At 42.0% G+C, this 17,680-nt stretch overlaps 2 protein-coding genes and 1 long non-coding RNA gene across 14 annotated transcripts in view; 2 read left to right on the top strand and 1 right to left on the bottom strand.

Moving 5' to 3' along the window:
* Positions 1–2,829, top strand: part of FAM13B (family with sequence similarity 13 member B) — a 46,810-nt gene extending 43,981 nt beyond the window's left edge. For all 8 annotated transcript variants that reach the window (XM_080555033.1, XM_080555031.1, XM_080555035.1 and 5 more), the window contains one exon: positions 512–2,829. In XM_080555033.1, coding sequence (XP_080411159.1) covers positions 512–635 — 124 coding nt within the window. In that variant the 3' untranslated portion in view covers positions 636–2,829. The remainder of the gene's footprint in view (positions 1–511) is intronic.
* Positions 184–17,604, bottom strand: PKD2L2 (polycystin 2 like 2, transient receptor potential cation channel). Of its 5 annotated transcripts, none has more exons than XM_080555040.1 (14): positions 16,624–17,604; positions 16,411–16,512; positions 15,978–16,111; positions 14,528–14,607; positions 13,469–13,690; positions 12,570–12,798; positions 11,899–12,069; positions 10,189–10,370; positions 8,772–8,889; positions 7,922–8,023; positions 6,501–6,574; positions 6,333–6,402; positions 5,418–5,524; positions 184–4,937 (listed from the first exon to the last, which is right to left on the bottom strand). In XM_080555040.1, the coding sequence occupies exons 1-14, from the start codon at positions 16,658–16,660 to the stop codon at positions 4,820–4,822; spliced, it is 1,746 nt and encodes a 581-aa protein (XP_080411166.1). In that variant the 5' UTR covers positions 16,661–17,604; the 3' UTR covers positions 184–4,819. The 5 variants fall into 5 exon arrangements, 3 of the variants coding, with proteins under 3 accessions (XP_080411166.1, XP_080411165.1, XP_080411167.1); XM_080555039.1 differs by having other exon boundaries at positions 14,528–14,784; positions 16,624–17,602; XR_013939256.1 differs by having other exon boundaries at positions 4,895–4,937; positions 5,418–6,402; positions 14,528–14,784.
* The window catches only part of LOC308177578, a 14,065-nt gene continuing 9,191 nt past the window's right edge, over positions 12,807–17,680 (top strand). Inside the window, exons 1-3 of the long non-coding RNA XR_013939266.1 lie at positions 12,807–13,456; positions 13,607–16,371; positions 17,527–17,608. This is a non-coding gene — a long non-coding RNA (uncharacterized lncRNA). The remainder of the gene's footprint in view (positions 13,457–13,606; positions 16,372–17,526; positions 17,609–17,680) is intronic.

Raw genomic sequence — 17,680 nt, 5'->3', positions numbered from 1 at the left:
CTTGCTGAAATTGGGACATAACTCCTTTTGACTTTAATGGCAAATAATGAGGTTAATAATGAAGAGTTCATATAAAAAGGAAGACATATTAATGACTAACTTATTATAATCCAGTCTTAAATAAGACTAATATTTTGCTATCAATTTGTGGGTCAGTCTACATAGAGTGAAAATAGAGATAAATTTATTTGTCTTTTTGTTTAACATATACACAGCATCTGAAATCTTCATATCCTGTTAATAAGAAGTCCAGAACAACTTAGGAAAATGATTGATTTATAAACTGTGCTGCAATGGTTGCACCGAATAAATGCTGCTGGGCTTTCCATTCAGTTTTTTTAGGTGATGGCAATTTTAAGTGCAAGGAACTAAAATATGACAGTCTATTATTGGTGAATTGCCTGACAACAATGTTTTTCTGTCCTAAGATAACTGCACGTGGCTGCTCTTATGTTTGACTTGCTGCATCGTGGAGGGTTTTCTTGAAACTTAGGTGTGCTTCTTTTTACAGGAATGTACAGAAAGAAGATCGTGTTCCAATGCTTGAGGAGTACAGGGAGTACAAGAAAATTAAAGCCAAACTTAGGCTGTTAGAAGTCCTAATCAGCAAACAAGATTCTTCAAAATCAATTTAACTTGCGTTCCTCCAGAACATTGAAAAACGTTTCCGTATGCTACCACTGTACTTATCGGGTGCTTATGTTCATTTGTCATGCACTGTTGAAAGAATCCAGTTTGTGCACTTTATTGTGGTGCCACTATAACACGTTTGAGCGGTAAGTAGGTCCTGTCTAGAGAGCAAATAAGATTTGTAAGTTTGAGACTGCGCTATCCAACTTTAGCAAACACAATTTCCATCAACGTTTTTGTATTAGATGCATTCATCTTGTTCCAAAACAACTGTAGCATTTTGTTATTTAGCATTCAAGAACTCAGAGACTTTTGTTGTTACTAAGCTTTTGCATTATAGAAGAAATTATTTAAACCGTAATGCTACACTGAACTACTCCTGTTGCCTATTTTATTGTAGGGTGGGAAAGAAGTCAGCAAATTAAAAATGCAGCTCTTTTTCCAGGAACGTTTAAAAACCAGCCTGAAATTCCTTCCAAAGAACTGCTGTGGAACAACTTTAAGTTTTAGTAAATTGCATCTATAACAGTAATAATTACTATCTGTGGATTTTGCTTGTTAGTGGTCACGTTTCCTCCTTGATAAAGATTACAGTGGACAAACAAGAAAGTGACCTTACTTAGTGTCTTCTAAAACTTGGAAAACTGAAAATTATATCACATGCTGCCTACAGGACTTACGTTAGTTACTGTCGTTCATTCTATTGGTTATTGTTTATCAGCTAGTGGTGACATAGTGTTTTGTCTGAATTGGATACTGCATCTCCACTTTCAGAAGATATTGAGGAACAGGATGAACATTTCAGTGTGTGGGAAATCTGATGTTGCTCAGACTTGCGTAGCTCTAGCAGAAAAGAGCTGGCTTAGGTCAGTTAAAAATCCACTCTACCTGGAACAAGTATGGTATCAAGGGCTAAAATCAGCGTAGTTCATGCGCACCACAGGGTGAACTGATGGTTTTGAGTGAAGAAGTTACTGCTGTTTATCACAGTTTTGTTTTACAGTTGGAGAATAAAAATAAGTTATCTAACTCTTATGATGTAAGCAAAACAGTTTATGGGCCTTGCATGATTTAGCTTCAGAGATGAAACTAAATAATGTTTTGAGCATCACATCTGCTGTGCTGAATGATGATTTAGCTAGCTTTTTGCTCTGCAGCAGCCATCAGCAGCTGTTTTTGATCTGGCAAAATCTAAGTGTTAATTTTATCTGGTGCTTTCTCAATTTTTTCTTCAGTGTATCAGTTTGATTGTGGCCATGTTTTGCATGCACCTCCTCTCACTGCATGTTTTTATGACTGGCTGATGTCAACATAACTATTACTCACACTGCTTTATGAAAGACCAAAAATGAACTTTCTCACAAAGAAAAAAGTGGCTAGCATGTAACCTCATAGACTTGCTATTCTGCCATGAAGCATATGAAATAGATTGAAAGTAGGGGTTTCAGTGCTCAGATTTCATCTGAGTATTGTAGAATACTTCCCGTTTTGTTTTACTCTGCTTGTAGGCATGTAATTTTGGAATTCAGAAAAAAAAGCACTAAAACTATTGAGCACTGGTGGTATGCCTTTTTTTTTAAACAGCAAAATGATCTGGGACCTTAGAGAATAATGAGGTTAAACTAGTCTCGAGACCATTTATCAATTTATTCAGTTTCATTGTGCAATGTACACTTCAGTTACTTTTCTATCAGTCTGCAGACACGGGTGTATCCAAACATTGAAACTAATGTGTACTGTATAGTGTTGTACATGAATGTTTGTGTTTTATATACCACATGCAGAATGTCAATATGCACTATTTAAATGTTTTAAATAATATATTCCTCCTTTATAATGCTTAAATCTATATGATTCCAATATTTTTATAAGTGAGTGAGTGATCAGACTGGTTCCAATTCAGAATTAACAGCTGCTTTGTGTTTGTTATGCAGTGTTTGGCTGTTTATTCAGTATAGTAGATAAGCATGGCAACAGTTATGCTATGAGTGTGTTTTGTGCCATCCTTGTTGAGCAATAAATAAATGGTAGAACTAGGCATTTTGTGATATAACAGTTTTACTTTGGTAAAAGCAAAACCTATATATCTATATGGATATATAGATATGGAATATATATATAACTAAACCAGATGTAATTGCATTGCTATGTCTGGTGCTCATTGTATAGACTTTTATAATAAAAGTACCTTAACCTTTATTGTCATATATCTTTGTTTCTTCTTGTGCTTTCACCCCCCCACCTTAAAAACAAGTGCTGAGTTCGTTAGTATTCCCATTTTTTTCTTCTTTTTTTTTTTTTTTAGTTTCAGGGTGTTGCTCAGGCAGGGCTGAGTTCCACAGCCTTCCAGCAGAGCCACCAGAACTGGTGGCTGCTCTGGTGCCGAGACAGCCCTCGATGAAGCTGCAGTAGCTTAAGTTTTATTTTGCTTCTTAAGCCTGTGCCTCTCAGCAGAGACGGCAGGAGAGTGACCAGATCGGGTCCTGAACTGACAGCTCGATGGATTGTATGATGGGGGCTTCAGTTCCTGCTAGGGTGCCAGCCTGGTATGTGATGATGCAGGAGCGAAGTGTGAGTCTCACTCATGTCTACTCCAACAGTAGCAACTGTGGGAGGAGACAGGGCAGAGAGCTGATTCAGCCATTACTGTGCTAATTAATTCACTGCTTTTGAATACACCTGCAGCTGACGAACAGTATTTGATTGTGCCTTTGTATGTGTAATTATCTCTTAGCCTTAAAATCAGTATCAGTGGCCAGCAAACCCTGTAATTGTGCATATATTTCTGTAAACCCAAGAGGATGCTTTTCCTCTGGACAAATGGATTATTCATAGTATGTTGGTGTAAAATCGTATTAAAGGTGATTGAGGTATTTCAAACTGACTTGTAGTTTGTGTAACCGTACCTTTCTTCAGTGTAAGGCCTGGCAGGTGATAGAAGAACTGAAGATTCTGCTCGTGGATGTGTAGCATTGCAGGTAAAATGGGAAAAACAACTAGGAAGTTGAGGGAACAAGGAAGGCAGTGCAAGGCTGCTGCCTTGTGCTACTGGGCTCAGGTAATCTCTTTCTGGTCCCTTTTAAATGGCTCTCTGTTCCCTTGCCCGTGATACAGATCCTCCACAGTGTGATTAGTAGCTTGCTCTGCAAGATGTAAGTTCGTCTTTATAATATTACAAATCTTTGTAGGGTTCATACAAGTTTCAGGATACTTTGGAGGTTAGGCTTTGCATGTTATGCACTAGCTGAGACGTACAGCTGAAGAACTGCATGCAGAGGCTGTGTAGTGCAGGTGGGGTGTTGAAGCCTAGTGATGACCTCAGGTGCTAACAGCATGCTCAGATGCTGTTTGGACACATTTTATTCCTTCTGTTTTATTTCTTCCTGTGGCAAAGTCCCAACAAAGAACAAATACTAACAGCTACATATGAGTAGACAGTTTCTGGCTTGAACATAACACCTTGTTTCTGAGGCTATGTGTAGTGATGGATTTAGGAATAAATGTTCTGAGAGTTCAGGTTGAAAGGAAATCGCCCTCTAGTGGTTCCAGCTATTAAGCCCTGGACCAGATAAGGGTTTTGTTGTTGTTCATGTGTTTGTTTTTTCCTGAAAGAAGAATTTTGCCTTCAGGGGAAAAAAGAACCTGTTCTGGAAACAGTGGGTGACTGGAACAAGATTTTTTTTTTTTTGAGAAAGAAGCATTAACATTGCCAGCAGGTGCACTAGTGTATATAAGTGGTCCAGGGAAGTCTGGGCTGAGGAGCAGTGCTGGACTGTCCTTGGCAATTGAGGATTACGTTGGGCCACGTAGCTAGAGATTGAATTATACGAAGTGGGCCCAGGAAGATGTCATTGCTCACTATCACCTCTCTTAGCTACAAGAGCAGCTAGCTTATGTCTGTGTCTCACAACACGAGGCAGAGAATAAATGGCATTAAGGAATTTGTAGGGATTCCTATGCAGAACGCTGGTAAGGGTGGTGAGTTCTTCTCAGGGTTGAAGAACTTACCTGAAACTCACAGATAAGACTGTGAAGTAACAATGATACACCTTTATTAACATTTCTGCATCTTTTATCCAGAAATATGATATATAAAAAGGTGTCAGGGGAAGAATTGCTCTCTCTTGACTTTGAATTTCAACTGTATGAAGAATAAAGCCATCTCTGTTACCAGATGAGCTAAGCCATTTTACTCTTCTGTCTTGCCTGAAGATTCCTTCAGCTGTTGCATGCTTTTCATAATTCTGTTGAGTTTTACATTAGCGTTGTTTAATTCCTCCTCCAACTCAGCTGTATATTTGAGGAGCCTAGGACACACATACAGCAACAAATCCTTGAGATGGGGTCCTCTTGAACTTGTATTTGTAACCTTCCTGTTTGCTTACTTGCACTGTGTCGGCTGCAGAGAGTCTTAAGTCCCGAAATACCCCACCACAAGCACAAGTCCTTACAGTCTTTGTCCACCCTCTCTGGGCGGCCATAAAGAGATGTACTGGAAGAGCGGTAGTATTTTAAATTCTCTTCCCACCTCATTCTTGACTAATGCTCTTACAAACTGTTCTACTAAATGTCCTTTCTGTTTCCATCTTCTTCCCTCTCTGAGGGCAGCTGTTGTCAGCCAGTGTAAGAGCACTTAAAATAGTATCTTAAGATCGCTGACTTTGTGTTGATCTTGTGTCTCTCAAGTTGCCACTCTGTGAGGGTTTTAGCTAATTCAAGTCAGGGCTGTTGCAACTGCCTAGGGATGGGAATAAGACTTCAAAGAACAGGCTCTCACAAACACTTACCGCTGAAATTCTGCAGGGGAGACATAGCTCTGAGAAGCGGCGCCTGAGTCAGCGTTGTCAGTAGGTGGAATCCTGTGATGATGCTTTCTCCCTTTCCGTAACTTCGACTTAAATTCCAAACCAGAGGGATTAAAAAAAAATCAGAAAAAGCCAACACTGTTTACCTGGGTACCTGTTAGCGTATCAGTGTGTTACCTATGCGGGGGGGCATGCATGAGGAGGAAAAGATGTATGCATTTTTGGGGAGAAGAATGTACTCTCTCTGTCTGAAAGAAATTTTCCTTCTGGCTCTTTGAAAAAGACAGGATGTAAGAATACACATCTCTTCAGAAGTGAGAGACCACAAGCATTATTTGGAGTAGTGTTTACAGCTAGCTGTTGGACTTCCCCTTTCTTGTAGATTTTTTTTTTTCCTTTTTAAGATGTTTTAGAAGCGCTTGCACTGGCTTTACCCCGGATATGGGTCTACCAAGGACTGTTGGAAACCTTTTTGTAAAGCAAGTGGAAGCTACAGTGATTCTTGCTGCAAATGCAGCCCATGACCTGACAAACTGCTCTAAAATATGTCTTTTTCCATACATCTGTTTTAGTTTAACATTTGGGCAAATGCCCAGCTCACAACTTCATAACACTGCTAAGACACTGACCTGGAACTACTGCCAGCTCTGCTCTTGTATTTCATGACCTTGTCTGAACAGAGCCCAAACAAGCTTTCATTTAAAGCTTGGGGCATAGCTAGCAGTTTTTATTTATTTACAGCTCTAGCTTTTGTTATTCCTATCATGTTAAAAAGTTTTCTGTGGAGAAATAGATTTTGTAAGTAACAGTGGGGACAACTGTGACTCCTCTGGCATTAATCAGCTTTTGAAATATATACATCCAGTTTGTAAGAGTACAGGAAAAAATAAAGCCTACCTTTTCGTTACTGCTGCCTCTTTTGGAAGGCTTGGAAATATCCTTTCTTTTAGTGGATGAAAATTCCTTGCTTCTCATTCACACAAATAAGAAGAGACAGAAGTTGTGTGAGAATAGGTCTGTTCTAGGTCAAGGGAGTAAATGCTGAAGTCTGGGTTGAGGTCCTACCTTTTCAGGTTCTCATCTCCTGAACCCATCTCTGGTTTCTTCAGTTTGAGCTTGACAAGGGTCTTATTGCAACTCTGAGCACAGACAGAATGTTGAGCATGTTAATTGGCTTGTATTTAACCAGACACCTCCATACAAGGACTTGGACACAAGGAACAAAACACGCGTGTGATTGCCTTGGCAATCAAAAAGAAACCCCACCATCCTTACTGCTTTCTTGGTTCCCTTAGCTCAGGGAAACTTACCTGTTATATCTCAAATTTGTCGTGAAATCCTTGAAGGTAATATCCAACCAAATCCAATGAGGGTTTTGATTTTCTGGTATATACAACTTAATCTTAACTTAGACCAGGATTAGTAGGGGAATAAGGTTGGGTGGAGGAAACTAAGCTGTGCTGTTGCTGACCGGACTGGCTGTATGCAAGGCTATGCTTTATAGAAGCAAAGTAATTTGTGTCCACAACATGTGTAAAATCCTACAGGAAAATTTCAAGTAGATAATGCTGCCAGCCTTCCTCTACAGAGCGACCAATGTCAGCCAGCCTGGAGGAACGTGGCCCGAATGGGTAGGTTTTTCATCCCGTGTGTATTTCAGTCTTACTGGTGATGCTGCATTTCCCAGTTAAAGACTGGTTTCTAGGTGGAGGTACTGACGTGTCCCAGCAACAGAACTGTATGCAGCCTCTTTAGCAGGAAAGGAGGTCACAATTTCAAATTGAACTGAAAAGTTGGGAAAAGATTTGTTGCCCTTTTGTGCTCCTTTCTGGCACATAAAAATGGTCTGAACTGTGGGATTTTAAAGGTACGTATTTCTATTTGTCTTCCAGTCTGTCCCAGCAGCTTATTTCAAAGTTTTCCGTGCCTTTTAACTGACTGCATTTGACTGCCCTGACTCAAGAAGCGTTGTAATTCCCTTTCCCTGATCATCTTCTCTCATATAGTTACACCAGTACAGACAGGCCTCGTTGCTCTTCCGTTAAGGTTTACATCCTTACAAGCGCTTTTGGTGTGAGGCCCCTTTGCCTCAGTTACGCTTGGCAATATCCCTAAACTTGCATGCAGAGAAGATCATCAGTTTCTCGGCTGGGAAGAACAGCAACAGTAAGCTCTGAAGAAAGTTGGTCTCACGAAATACCACAAACCAGGCTGGTCTTAAATACTGTTTTTGAAAGGGTGAAGTAAAGGTAGGCTCTTTGCACCCTAATTTGTGTGCTACTTGTATCAATAATAATCATTAAGAGCTCCTGTGGGTTTGATAGAAGGTTATATCTGTTAATTATTTGCTGAAAGTAAAAAATCAACCATTGGGTATTCTTAAATAGTTATGGCTCAGCTGTTTAAGGTTCTTTGCTACTGATGTAGCATAGAATTCCCCCTCTAGTATTTATTTAAATGAGGTAGTTACAGAAGCATTTACGTACCTGTCTGATGAGGTCTTTGATGTGGATTTCTTGACTGGGTATCCCTGCAAAATCTGCTCGGACTTCTGAATAGGTGTCGTTTATAATAGCCAAAAACACGTTCTGCACAGGAAGGAGGCAGTTAGGTATTTTTTTCTGGAAACCGTGTTTGTTATGCTGGTCCTGTTGTTTTGGGGGCTGTTCAATGCTAGGGCATGGAACTAATGGGACTGGAGGAGCTTTGCTGGGTGCAGGCATCCTTCTCATGCATTTAAATTCTCTGAGAACCTTGGGGTTTTAGGGGCTATTTTGGGAGAGGAATCTCTTATTTCCCATGTTTAGTATCAGTTAAATGGGCCAGTTCCTTGGAAGTGACAGTTTTCTTTGTATTATATTGCACCTTTTTCAGATGGTTTTACAATCAGAACTAACTCATGAAAGCACCAATCCAACTGATCGAGAAACCTTGCAACTACAGAGTGCCACCAAAGTCTCTCTTTAACCTTCCCACTGGACAAGGCTGAAATCATGCAATTTTCAAGAGCTCTCAATGAAGTTTTCAGAAATTAAAATCTCACGAAATTGATGGTGCAGTATAGTGAAAGGTGCAACATCCTCGTTCCATGGTGCAAAAGCCCCTTTTGTGGCTCTTTGGAGGAAGGCAGAGCTGTGAAATGCCTTGCTAGCTGGGAACTCGTGCAAAGGAGTTCGGACTGTCTTTCTGCCCAGGTGTAGTGATGGGCAGAGGCGAGTCTGCTGTTAAAGGCCACAGCGTCGTCTTTGGGTGGAAAAGGCTGCCTCAGAGTGCTACGCAACAGAACCTAGCAGTTCTTCTCTACTGCTTATACAAAAGTGAGCTTTTTTTACCTACCAGCAATATGAAGAACACAAAGAATACAAATGAGATGAAGTAAATAGGTCCAAGGATGCTGTTTACTTCTATGGTTTGAAAATTAAAATCTCCCAGCACAATACGAAACTGCGAAAAGCTGGGAGGAAAAAAAAGCACAAGACTGAGGTTGACTGGCTTCTCTTAAAGAGAAGTATTTTAAGCATTATTTTAGCAAACAAACAAACAAAACCCAAGATCAATCAGATCTAATTGAGACTGATTTGCTATTACTGTAGTCACTGCAATCAAAAAGGAAGCCAGTATTACACTGCAATGATAAATTGGGCATTTAGCATATACTTGAAAATTTCAAAGTGCAAAGGAATTTTAAAATGTCTTGTATGAGGAAATACTTTCATTTTGAATAAACCACTTGGTATTACATTTTTTAAAAAAAGATTTCCTTTTTGTTCCAGGACCCCTTATCTTCTGTTAGTATAGAAGGTAGTGGCATAGGCCCCTGTGACCCCCTATAGGGGATTTAATTATTAGGTAAGACATTTATTTATTTATTCCTCCGTACTGCAGCATCTTAGGACTGTTTTGCATTTGAGTGGATCCAGAATGAGCTATTTTATGGCTTTAGAAGTGCCTTAATTATATATGAAAAAGCTGCTTTCAAACAATCCAGTACATTGAAGATATCCCTCTAAAGTTCTCTCTGAGAAATGTGGCTGTCGGCTGAAATACAGTGCACCCTGGGTGACAGGTTAAGGTTGCCAAAAGGTGCAAGGACCATTGCAATCAGCTCCAGCTGGCACCTGGGACTGATCTGATGTCGTTGCTATGGTGAGTGGCTGAAAAAAATTGGGGGAAGAAAGCAACAGAGCCAGTGCATGGGATTAAGGGACTCCCAGCCGTGCAGCTGGATGGTTTCTTGAAAGAGCTGTGATTCCAGTTTCTGAACATGCTCAGCTTGTGCTCTGAGCCCTTGGGTCTCTGAAGCATTTATGTGGTTTTCATGCTGGGGACTGTACCGCATACCCAGTGGCACATCTGCTGGGTAATTTCAAGTCCCTGCTTTGAAAGAGGCAAAACAAGACAGTCTGTTGCCAGGCCTGCCTGCCTGCCCAGGGGCCTGCTCACACACTGCAAATTTGGGTTGAGAGCTGTGAGACGGTCTCACAGCAGAGACGGTCTCCTGTCTCTGTTGGGTGAACTGCTCCCGAGTTCCTCTTTCTTACACTTCTCTGACCTGTTTAGTGTATTTATTGTCTCTTTAGGACATATGATGGCTTTGGGAAGCAGCTTGTAGGGCCAACAAAATTGGTTTTACTCAACGAAAATAGGCTTAAGAATTGGAGACCTGTACTCTTAAAAGTTCTGCTTAGCAGAAACTGTTTGTACCTGCACTAACTGGGGATTTTGCATTAAAAAAGTTCAGAAAATTGCATACATGCAGTTTAGAAACGTAGAAAAGTCTTCAACTTGCGGCCCGAAGACCAGATAGCCTAACTGTGCGTAGGCGAAGAAAATGATGAAGAACATGACGGCAAATCCACAGATGTTACCGGCACAGCGAGATAAAGTGGAGGATAGCTGTGTCATAGTCTTGTTAAAGCTCACATATTTAAATATCTGCAAGAGAACAGACCATGTTTTACTGGGGGGGGGAGCAGTGTCAGAATGTCTCGCATCTTCTTAACAGAACTTCTGGAATGTTATCTGTAATCCTAATTTATAGGTTAAGTTTTACTTGGAAATAAATTGCATACCAGATGTTAATAAGGAGTATGAAGGATTGGGTGTGTTTCTGGAGAAAAGGAATATTCTGCAGGGCATACATGCTAAAGCTGATAGCGTGTAGCCAGGTCTTTGATGGGTGCTGATAGGAGTAATCAGCTCCGGCAGAAGCGGAACCCTGGGCAAGGAGACTTGAAGGCACGCCACCCTCCTGCACCTGAGGATTCCCTGCTGAGCTGAGTCGGTAAGGAGCTCTATTACTCTGTGCCCGAAACAAGGCCTGAACACAGGTCTTGTTCAATGGCAGCTGTTAATTGTAGGCACAGTTGTGCTACCAAATTGACAGTAATGAGTTTGTCGGGAGGATAACGCGGGGCAATGTGCAACTGGGGTACAGAAAGGATGTAATGAGGAAGACTCCATGCAGCCAGTTAACAGCCAGGGCTCCCAAACAGCCGCTTCATGCAGCCTTGGCCTGGGAGGTGGAAGAAGGCCAAAAGCCTGTTATTTTCAAATGACACAACCCAGAAAGCCCCGTGGAGTATGTTCAAGAACTTGAATTGTATGGAGCATGAGTGTAAGGCGCGATCTCTTCTGCCAGATGTGACCACTTCCCCTTCCTGTTCTGCAGCCACGTTGCGCTGGCTGCTTTACAAATAAATACCTTTGGAGAGATGGCCTGTAAGCAGACTGAGATCAGGCAAAGTTTGGGGAAGTTTCAGCCAGTCCCTGGGAACACAGAGGCTGACCAAACTAAAGTCACTGATGTGTGCTGGGCACAGGTGAAAGGATGGCCTCAGTCATGGCCACTGGGGTTTGGTGTAGTAGGGGCACTGGATGCAACGATGCAGGATTGGTGTGGTCCCAGAGCACCTGGTTAGGAATAAAAGTAGCCTGTAATCTTGGGGAGGTTTGCTACTCTGGAGATCAGCAAATCCACTTGCAAATAAAAATGAAATTAAAGGTGTCCTGGCCGAAAGGCATTTCTGAATCAATTTCAGATACATTTTGGTTTCACAAACAGTTATAAAATGGCTACTGTTTTCATAGTTTCTAGCTATAAAAACTATGAATAGCTTCACCTGTTACAGCCATGCCATTTGTATAGGTCAGGCTGTGACCTGGATAATACTGAGACTAGGAAAAGACTGAGTTTAAGGAGGCTGTTTGGCTATGGTTGTGTCCCAGCTGCTCCAGTGGAGACAGCTGCCTATGTGCGCAATTTTTTTTAGATGGACTTGGAATCTGTGTGACCCATGTTTATGAGAATGAGATAATTTTAAACACTTCTGGAATCTTATAAACAAAATTCCCCATTCTAGCCCCACCTTTGCAGTTCATTTGTAGCAAGGTAAAAATGAATGTTTATAATAAATTTAGAAATGCTATTCTCAAGTACAAGAAAGGGAGTAAGAGCCAATACCTTCATAAAAGCAAAGAAGACACTGACGGCAATCATGTTGTCATAAAGGATTTGCCAGAAAGCAAGGAAATAGAAGTCTGGATAAATATTCTCAGCAGAGAGCAGCTTTTCCATTAGCAGGGACACTGCCATGGTGCGGTAGATATTGAAGCCAATGGCAAGGATGGATACCTGAAGGAAAGCAGAAGACAGTGAAACCAAAGTCCAGCTACCCCCTTCTCTTCAGACTTATTTTGCACAGGAAAGACTGCATTGATTTCAGCAGGCTCTTGATGAGATTTGAAGAACCTTTTAGATATTTGGTTGTAAACTGTACATACGAGACCTTACTGGCCAATTTATTTGTACTTGTACTGTGACAGTGGTGGATTTGTACTATATAACATACTGTGTACATTCTCATTTTACTGTGCTAACAGTTGTGTGCTAGTGCTTCCCAGCTGTGCCGAGATTACAGCTAAAACAAACAAGGTGGATGAAGAGTGGAAAGGACGTGGAGCCACAGCACCTTGACGGTAAGGTTAGGAAAGAGTTGAGGTGTGCTGAGCCACGATGGGCCTCTTCGGTGAGTGACTCTGAGCAGGAATGGGGTCGGGCTGTTTTGGCTTGATGGGTGTCTACCCAGTGCTAGCCTATGCTGGCAAGCACAGAAGAGTCGAGGAGCAGCTCACCGCTACCAGCAGCAAATCCAGCCAGTTCCAGACAGTTCTGAAATATGCCATTTTCAGTTTTTTTATTTCTATCATTTCTTGGATTATGAATGTAACGATAAAGAGGCAGAAGGCGATTTCACAAGAAGCCAAGAAGTAATCATAAAACGAGATGTATCTGAGGAGCTTCACAGAGTAGATACGTGAGGAGGTGATAGCACCCCCGGTGGCAGGGAACTCTACCACCAACCTGGAAAAAATTGGGGACTGGTGTTAGTTACTATTACCCTTAAATTATCTCAGTTACCTTTAAATTGTCTCAGCCCTTACTAGTCTAACATTGATTATTACATCAGTACTTATACCCAGCTGAGACTGTAGTTGGGCCAAACATTTGTGCAAAATAGGAAAACTGGATGACTCCTACATCTGCAAGATCTTCTTTTGAGGGTGATGCTCACTTCCCCATGAAAACAGTATTACAAAGAAGTGAAGGGTGAGGACAACAGATCTATTTAAACAAACACCCAAACTCTGCTGTTTGGTTAAGTCTTTAAAGAAACTGTGTCTCAGAAGGACGTATTTACCCCACCCTGAGCCTCTTCCCACCAATAGCTGACAACAGTACGAATAATCTAGATTTTGACTTTGCAAAAGGCTATGGAATCTATTCCTACTGACAGTATCAACCAGCTGTACAGACACCAACCATTTAAAAAACTGGAAATAAAGGAACTAGGTCTGTTCCCTGATCTAACTGAATTTCTGCATTTTTTTTAATGAATTACTACTGTCTTGCCAGCTACTGCCTGAGAAACATGACTGCATATGCCTGAGGCAAACAGCCTTTCCTTGTGTCTTTCAGGAAGCATCATGCCTTAGTAAATTGGATTTGACACACAGTAAAGGTAAGAACTCACCTGATTATACAGAAAAGGTTTACGTTAGCATTATATGTTGAGAAGTCAATAAATACAACCCTGGTTCCTCTAGTGAGCCAACCATTCTGCCTGAGAAACTCCAACTTCTCTCTGCTCTCCTCTTTTGATTTCGGTAAGGTGAACATAAATCCTCCACTACTGTAAAAGCCCGCGGCTCCCCAGTACCATGGGGATAAAGAACGGGCAGAAGTATATTTCCATCTATGAGCAACAGGAAAAGAAAGCAGCTTAGCCTATGAAAACTGTACTGAAGTAAGCTTTCACTTTTTATTTTATACTCGTTAGTTCTTGTGTTCCACTGCATCTGCAATTGACCATTTAAGTCAGACCTTTAAATAATACTTTTATTTACAAGAAGTAAGCATGAGACTTATGACCTTAAAATATTCCCATTTCTTTATCTACTAAGTACATTCACAAAAAAAGCAAGTGCTTATGATTCTGGATTTCACCTAATGTGGGCTAGACAGTTTAATTACCTTAAAATCTTCATAGGTAAAAAGAATGTCTCTGGTTTTTGTAGTTCATTGTTACTGTGGCATGTTCACATATTCTCCCGCTGGGTTAAATCAATGCTAAATGCAACGTGTGAAACAGGCCTTTTGGCTCTGCTTCCACAACACTTTAGCATGATTCTAATTTATAAACATGTGATTTAAATTAAGGCTTCATATAACTGAGCATTTCTCCGGAGATGTTAATGGCAATAGAACCATTAACATGTACTTTTGCTGACCTAGGCTCGCCATTTCCAGTTCTTCCTGTCTCTCCACTATAAATTTCCCATGCCAAATTCCTGTCTAAGTATTGGCATAAAAACAAATCTATGGTTTATCTCACTGTAAACAAGGGAAAAACTCAGCTCATGGCATGCACAATTGTAAGTTACTGAAGAATAACGGTATTAAGGATTTAGTAAGATTTTCAAAAACATTTTTGTGCTTGCTGTCTGGTTCCAACTGAAAGTACTTCAGATCTGAAAATCTCTTATATATATCCAAAAGATGCCACAAGAAAATCTGAAGTAGAATGACTTACTCAGACCCGTTCTTTAGACCAAAGTCAGACTTGTCTTCTGCTATATAATGGTACGTGGAGTAACAGTCTTTTGTGAAATTCTGGAAGTATGGGTAGATGGAACAGGTGTTATTGCGTACTTTCAGCTGGCGAACCTGGGCTACTCCTAACAGTAAATTCTCATAGTAAATATGGCTGGTGTTTTCCTGGAGGGCTGATGTTGTGTTGCCATACCATTTGTCCCAACTGAGTCCATCCAAGAGGGGTCCCTCTGCAAACTATATATACAAGTGAGGTTAAAGATTCAAAAGATTTAAATATCACTATTACCCTACTTTTTAAAAGACAAATCTTTACAGGGTTCCCAGGTTACTTATGGGAATTTAAGATAGAACTGCACAGGGAGTAGAATGGATTCATAAGAAAAAGATGTAAGTATCTCTATCAAGTGAGGCAGTGCATAGGTGAACATTGTATTCTATCGGAGATATGTAATGGGTTTGCTCAGGGGAAAACTACGGCATACAGTTGTTTGGAGTATCATTAAATGAGTTTTAAACACGTTTAAATACAAAAATATTGCATGTTGTTTTAACATTATCTTACTCTCTGAAGATCTGTTTTGAAATACGCATTTCTGACTAGGCTTTTAGTCATCTGAACCTAAAGAAAGTATTTGTTTTTGAAGCTCTTTGAAAACTCTTCTTCTGTATGTTTCTTAGATGCAGATGAAGAGCACTGAACTTGAGAAAAACATTATCCAGAGGGCAAAACAACATGCCCCCACGGTTTGGAACATGTATTACAACTGCTTTAGTACATCAGCATACAACTGTACAGCAAGGGCTCACTGTTTTATGGACTAACAATAACAGACACGATGATAAGACAGTACAATTATTCCCAATGAATTGTTATAGCCAGGCATTTCCATTTTTAAGGAAGAGTAGGATGAAAAACTTTCCCTTTGGATATCAGCTGGGCAGTGATGGCAATGTTGGGAGGTCCTTCATCTAGTAGTGAAAATAGAGATACCTGTTTTGCAATTATAACCACAGTAAGATGTGATATAATAGCAAACTAGGTGAACCAAGACAGCATATTCTCCTGGTGACTCCAGTGAAAATCACACCAAGTATGGTTTAACATTTTTTTTTTAAACAGCTGAAAATCAGAATAACTGTAAACCCCAAATATTTTTGTTGAAACTAACATTCTGAATTTGATGCTGCAGTTAACCTATTGTTTTCCTTAACTGTTTATTCAGACTGTTTATCAGAAGGATGAATATTACAGTTTGGACTCTGACTTTCTACATTTTAAGAAGTTAGTTATCTTTCTTCAACTGAAGCCGCAACATCTAGTGCAGGGATTTTGGGTGGACCAGGAGACTCCATTACTCTGTATTAACACTAGGAGCTTCTTTACCCAGTTGCTATATATAAGAAAATATTTGCACTGAAAGCCTTACTTTCCAGAAATCAGCCATGTTCCTAATACTCTCAAAATCAATCCTGTGATCTTCAGCAGAAGACTGTTCCAGAAAGAGACGTGACATAACTTCGTTCAAGTAATACATGTTGGTGCTCACCATCCCAAATGTCACTAGGAAGGAAGGGCAAAATGGGGATGCTCACAGATGAAATAAGAGGTTGACATCAACTTCTAAGCACGCTGTCCCCTCTTCAATCATCAGCACCAGTCATGGTGCTAGGAAAACACACTCGGAGCGATTTTGACTGAAATAACGCTTCTGGCTGGAAGGACAGGTGGAGTAAGGATTAAATGACTACGCTCTCCTCGCCTGCTCTTGCATACTGGAGGAGGGACGGCTCCTCCAGTGCCAGGCTTCAAATTAATTGCTCGTAAGCAGGTGCGGTCACCCCCTTCACCTGCTGACTTACCTAGACAGAGAGTGATAAGGAAAATGAGGTATATAACCAGCTCCCGCAGGGTCGTTTTCAGCTCCAGTTCTCCGCTGCAGCTTATCCGGGGTTCTGTGACACCTAACGGGGGGGTGAGGGGGAGGTTAAGGCAGAAGCTGAGCTTTAAACCAGAGAGGCCGGAGCCGCCGGTCGGGCAGCCCCGCGCTGAGGGCCCGCGGCCGCCTCACGCACCGCCGCCGCTCGGCCTCTGCTCCGCCGCCGCCTCCATGGCGGCCGGGCCGGACCGGGGCCGCTCCCGGCGCTCGCTCCCCTCGTTTGAATCGCAACGGGCGGCGTCTCCCGCTCCGGGACCGGCTCCCGCAGAGCCTCGCTTGTCCCGGCGGCGGGGCTGCCTGCGGGCTGAGCGCCCGGCCGCCCCCCGGCTTTTCCCTTCTGCCCCTCCGGAGCGGCAGGAACGCGGGCTGCGGCCATGGCGACGGGCGCTGAGCGATGGTTGCGGGCTGGGGGTGCTGGTGTCCGGCTCTGGCACCGTGCCCTTCCCTCAGCACTGAGGCGTTTTTGCCTTCCGGAGGAGCCCACGGGTGGAAAGCGGCGTTGGCTGAGCTCAGAGCTGCAAAGTTATTGCAGGTTACAGCAGCTATTGCTGCTTTGGCAGCCCAGGTGGTGGAGTAGCAGGGTGGTGGTGGGAGCCGGGCAGCTGAGGTATATGGGGTTATCGACCAGCACAGCCGCGTGGTGTGAGGCCGAGACCTCATTTTGTCCACTCCTTATGGTGCTCTGAGGGGAGCTGGCTAGCAGCAGGGGTACTGCGCGCCCCAACAGGCCGAGTTCAGGCTGGATTTGTCTTCACACATCTGCCTTTAGAGATCAGGGCTGAAAAACCTTCAGATTAGGTTGCTGGAATTTGGCAAAATCAGGTTATGGGGGTATTTTGAGCAAGATGGCTGTGAATAACAGCATAGAAATTGAGTTAGTCAAATCAAGGGCTTGTTGAGAGTCAGAGGTGTAAGGCCCAGTCGCTCCTTTATTAGAAGGGAAGTTGTGGCAGCCTTAGTGCTGTATTATATAGCGCAGCTTCTGCATCAAGCATGCAAGAAGGAAAAATCTTGGTGATGCCTCACTGCTGTGTTTCAGGGCTAAGAGCTGCAGTAGCTCTAAGGAGGCAGAAGACAAGGAAGGGGGAAGGAACAGGAGGAACCCCTACAGAGCCAGCAGGGTAAGAATTGGGCTTTGCTGGGCTGGATGCGGTGCCAGGCAGCTGTAGCTGCATTTTAACAGATCAAGGAAG

Source organism: Anser brachyrhynchus, assembly GCF_964034855.1.
Source record: "Anser brachyrhynchus genome assembly, chromosome: 14".
NCBI classification, from domain to species: Eukaryota; Metazoa; Chordata; class Aves; order Anseriformes; family Anatidae; genus Anser; species Anser brachyrhynchus.
Note: the sequence above shows the minus strand (reverse complement) of the source record. Positions and strands in the feature narration are given on the sequence as shown.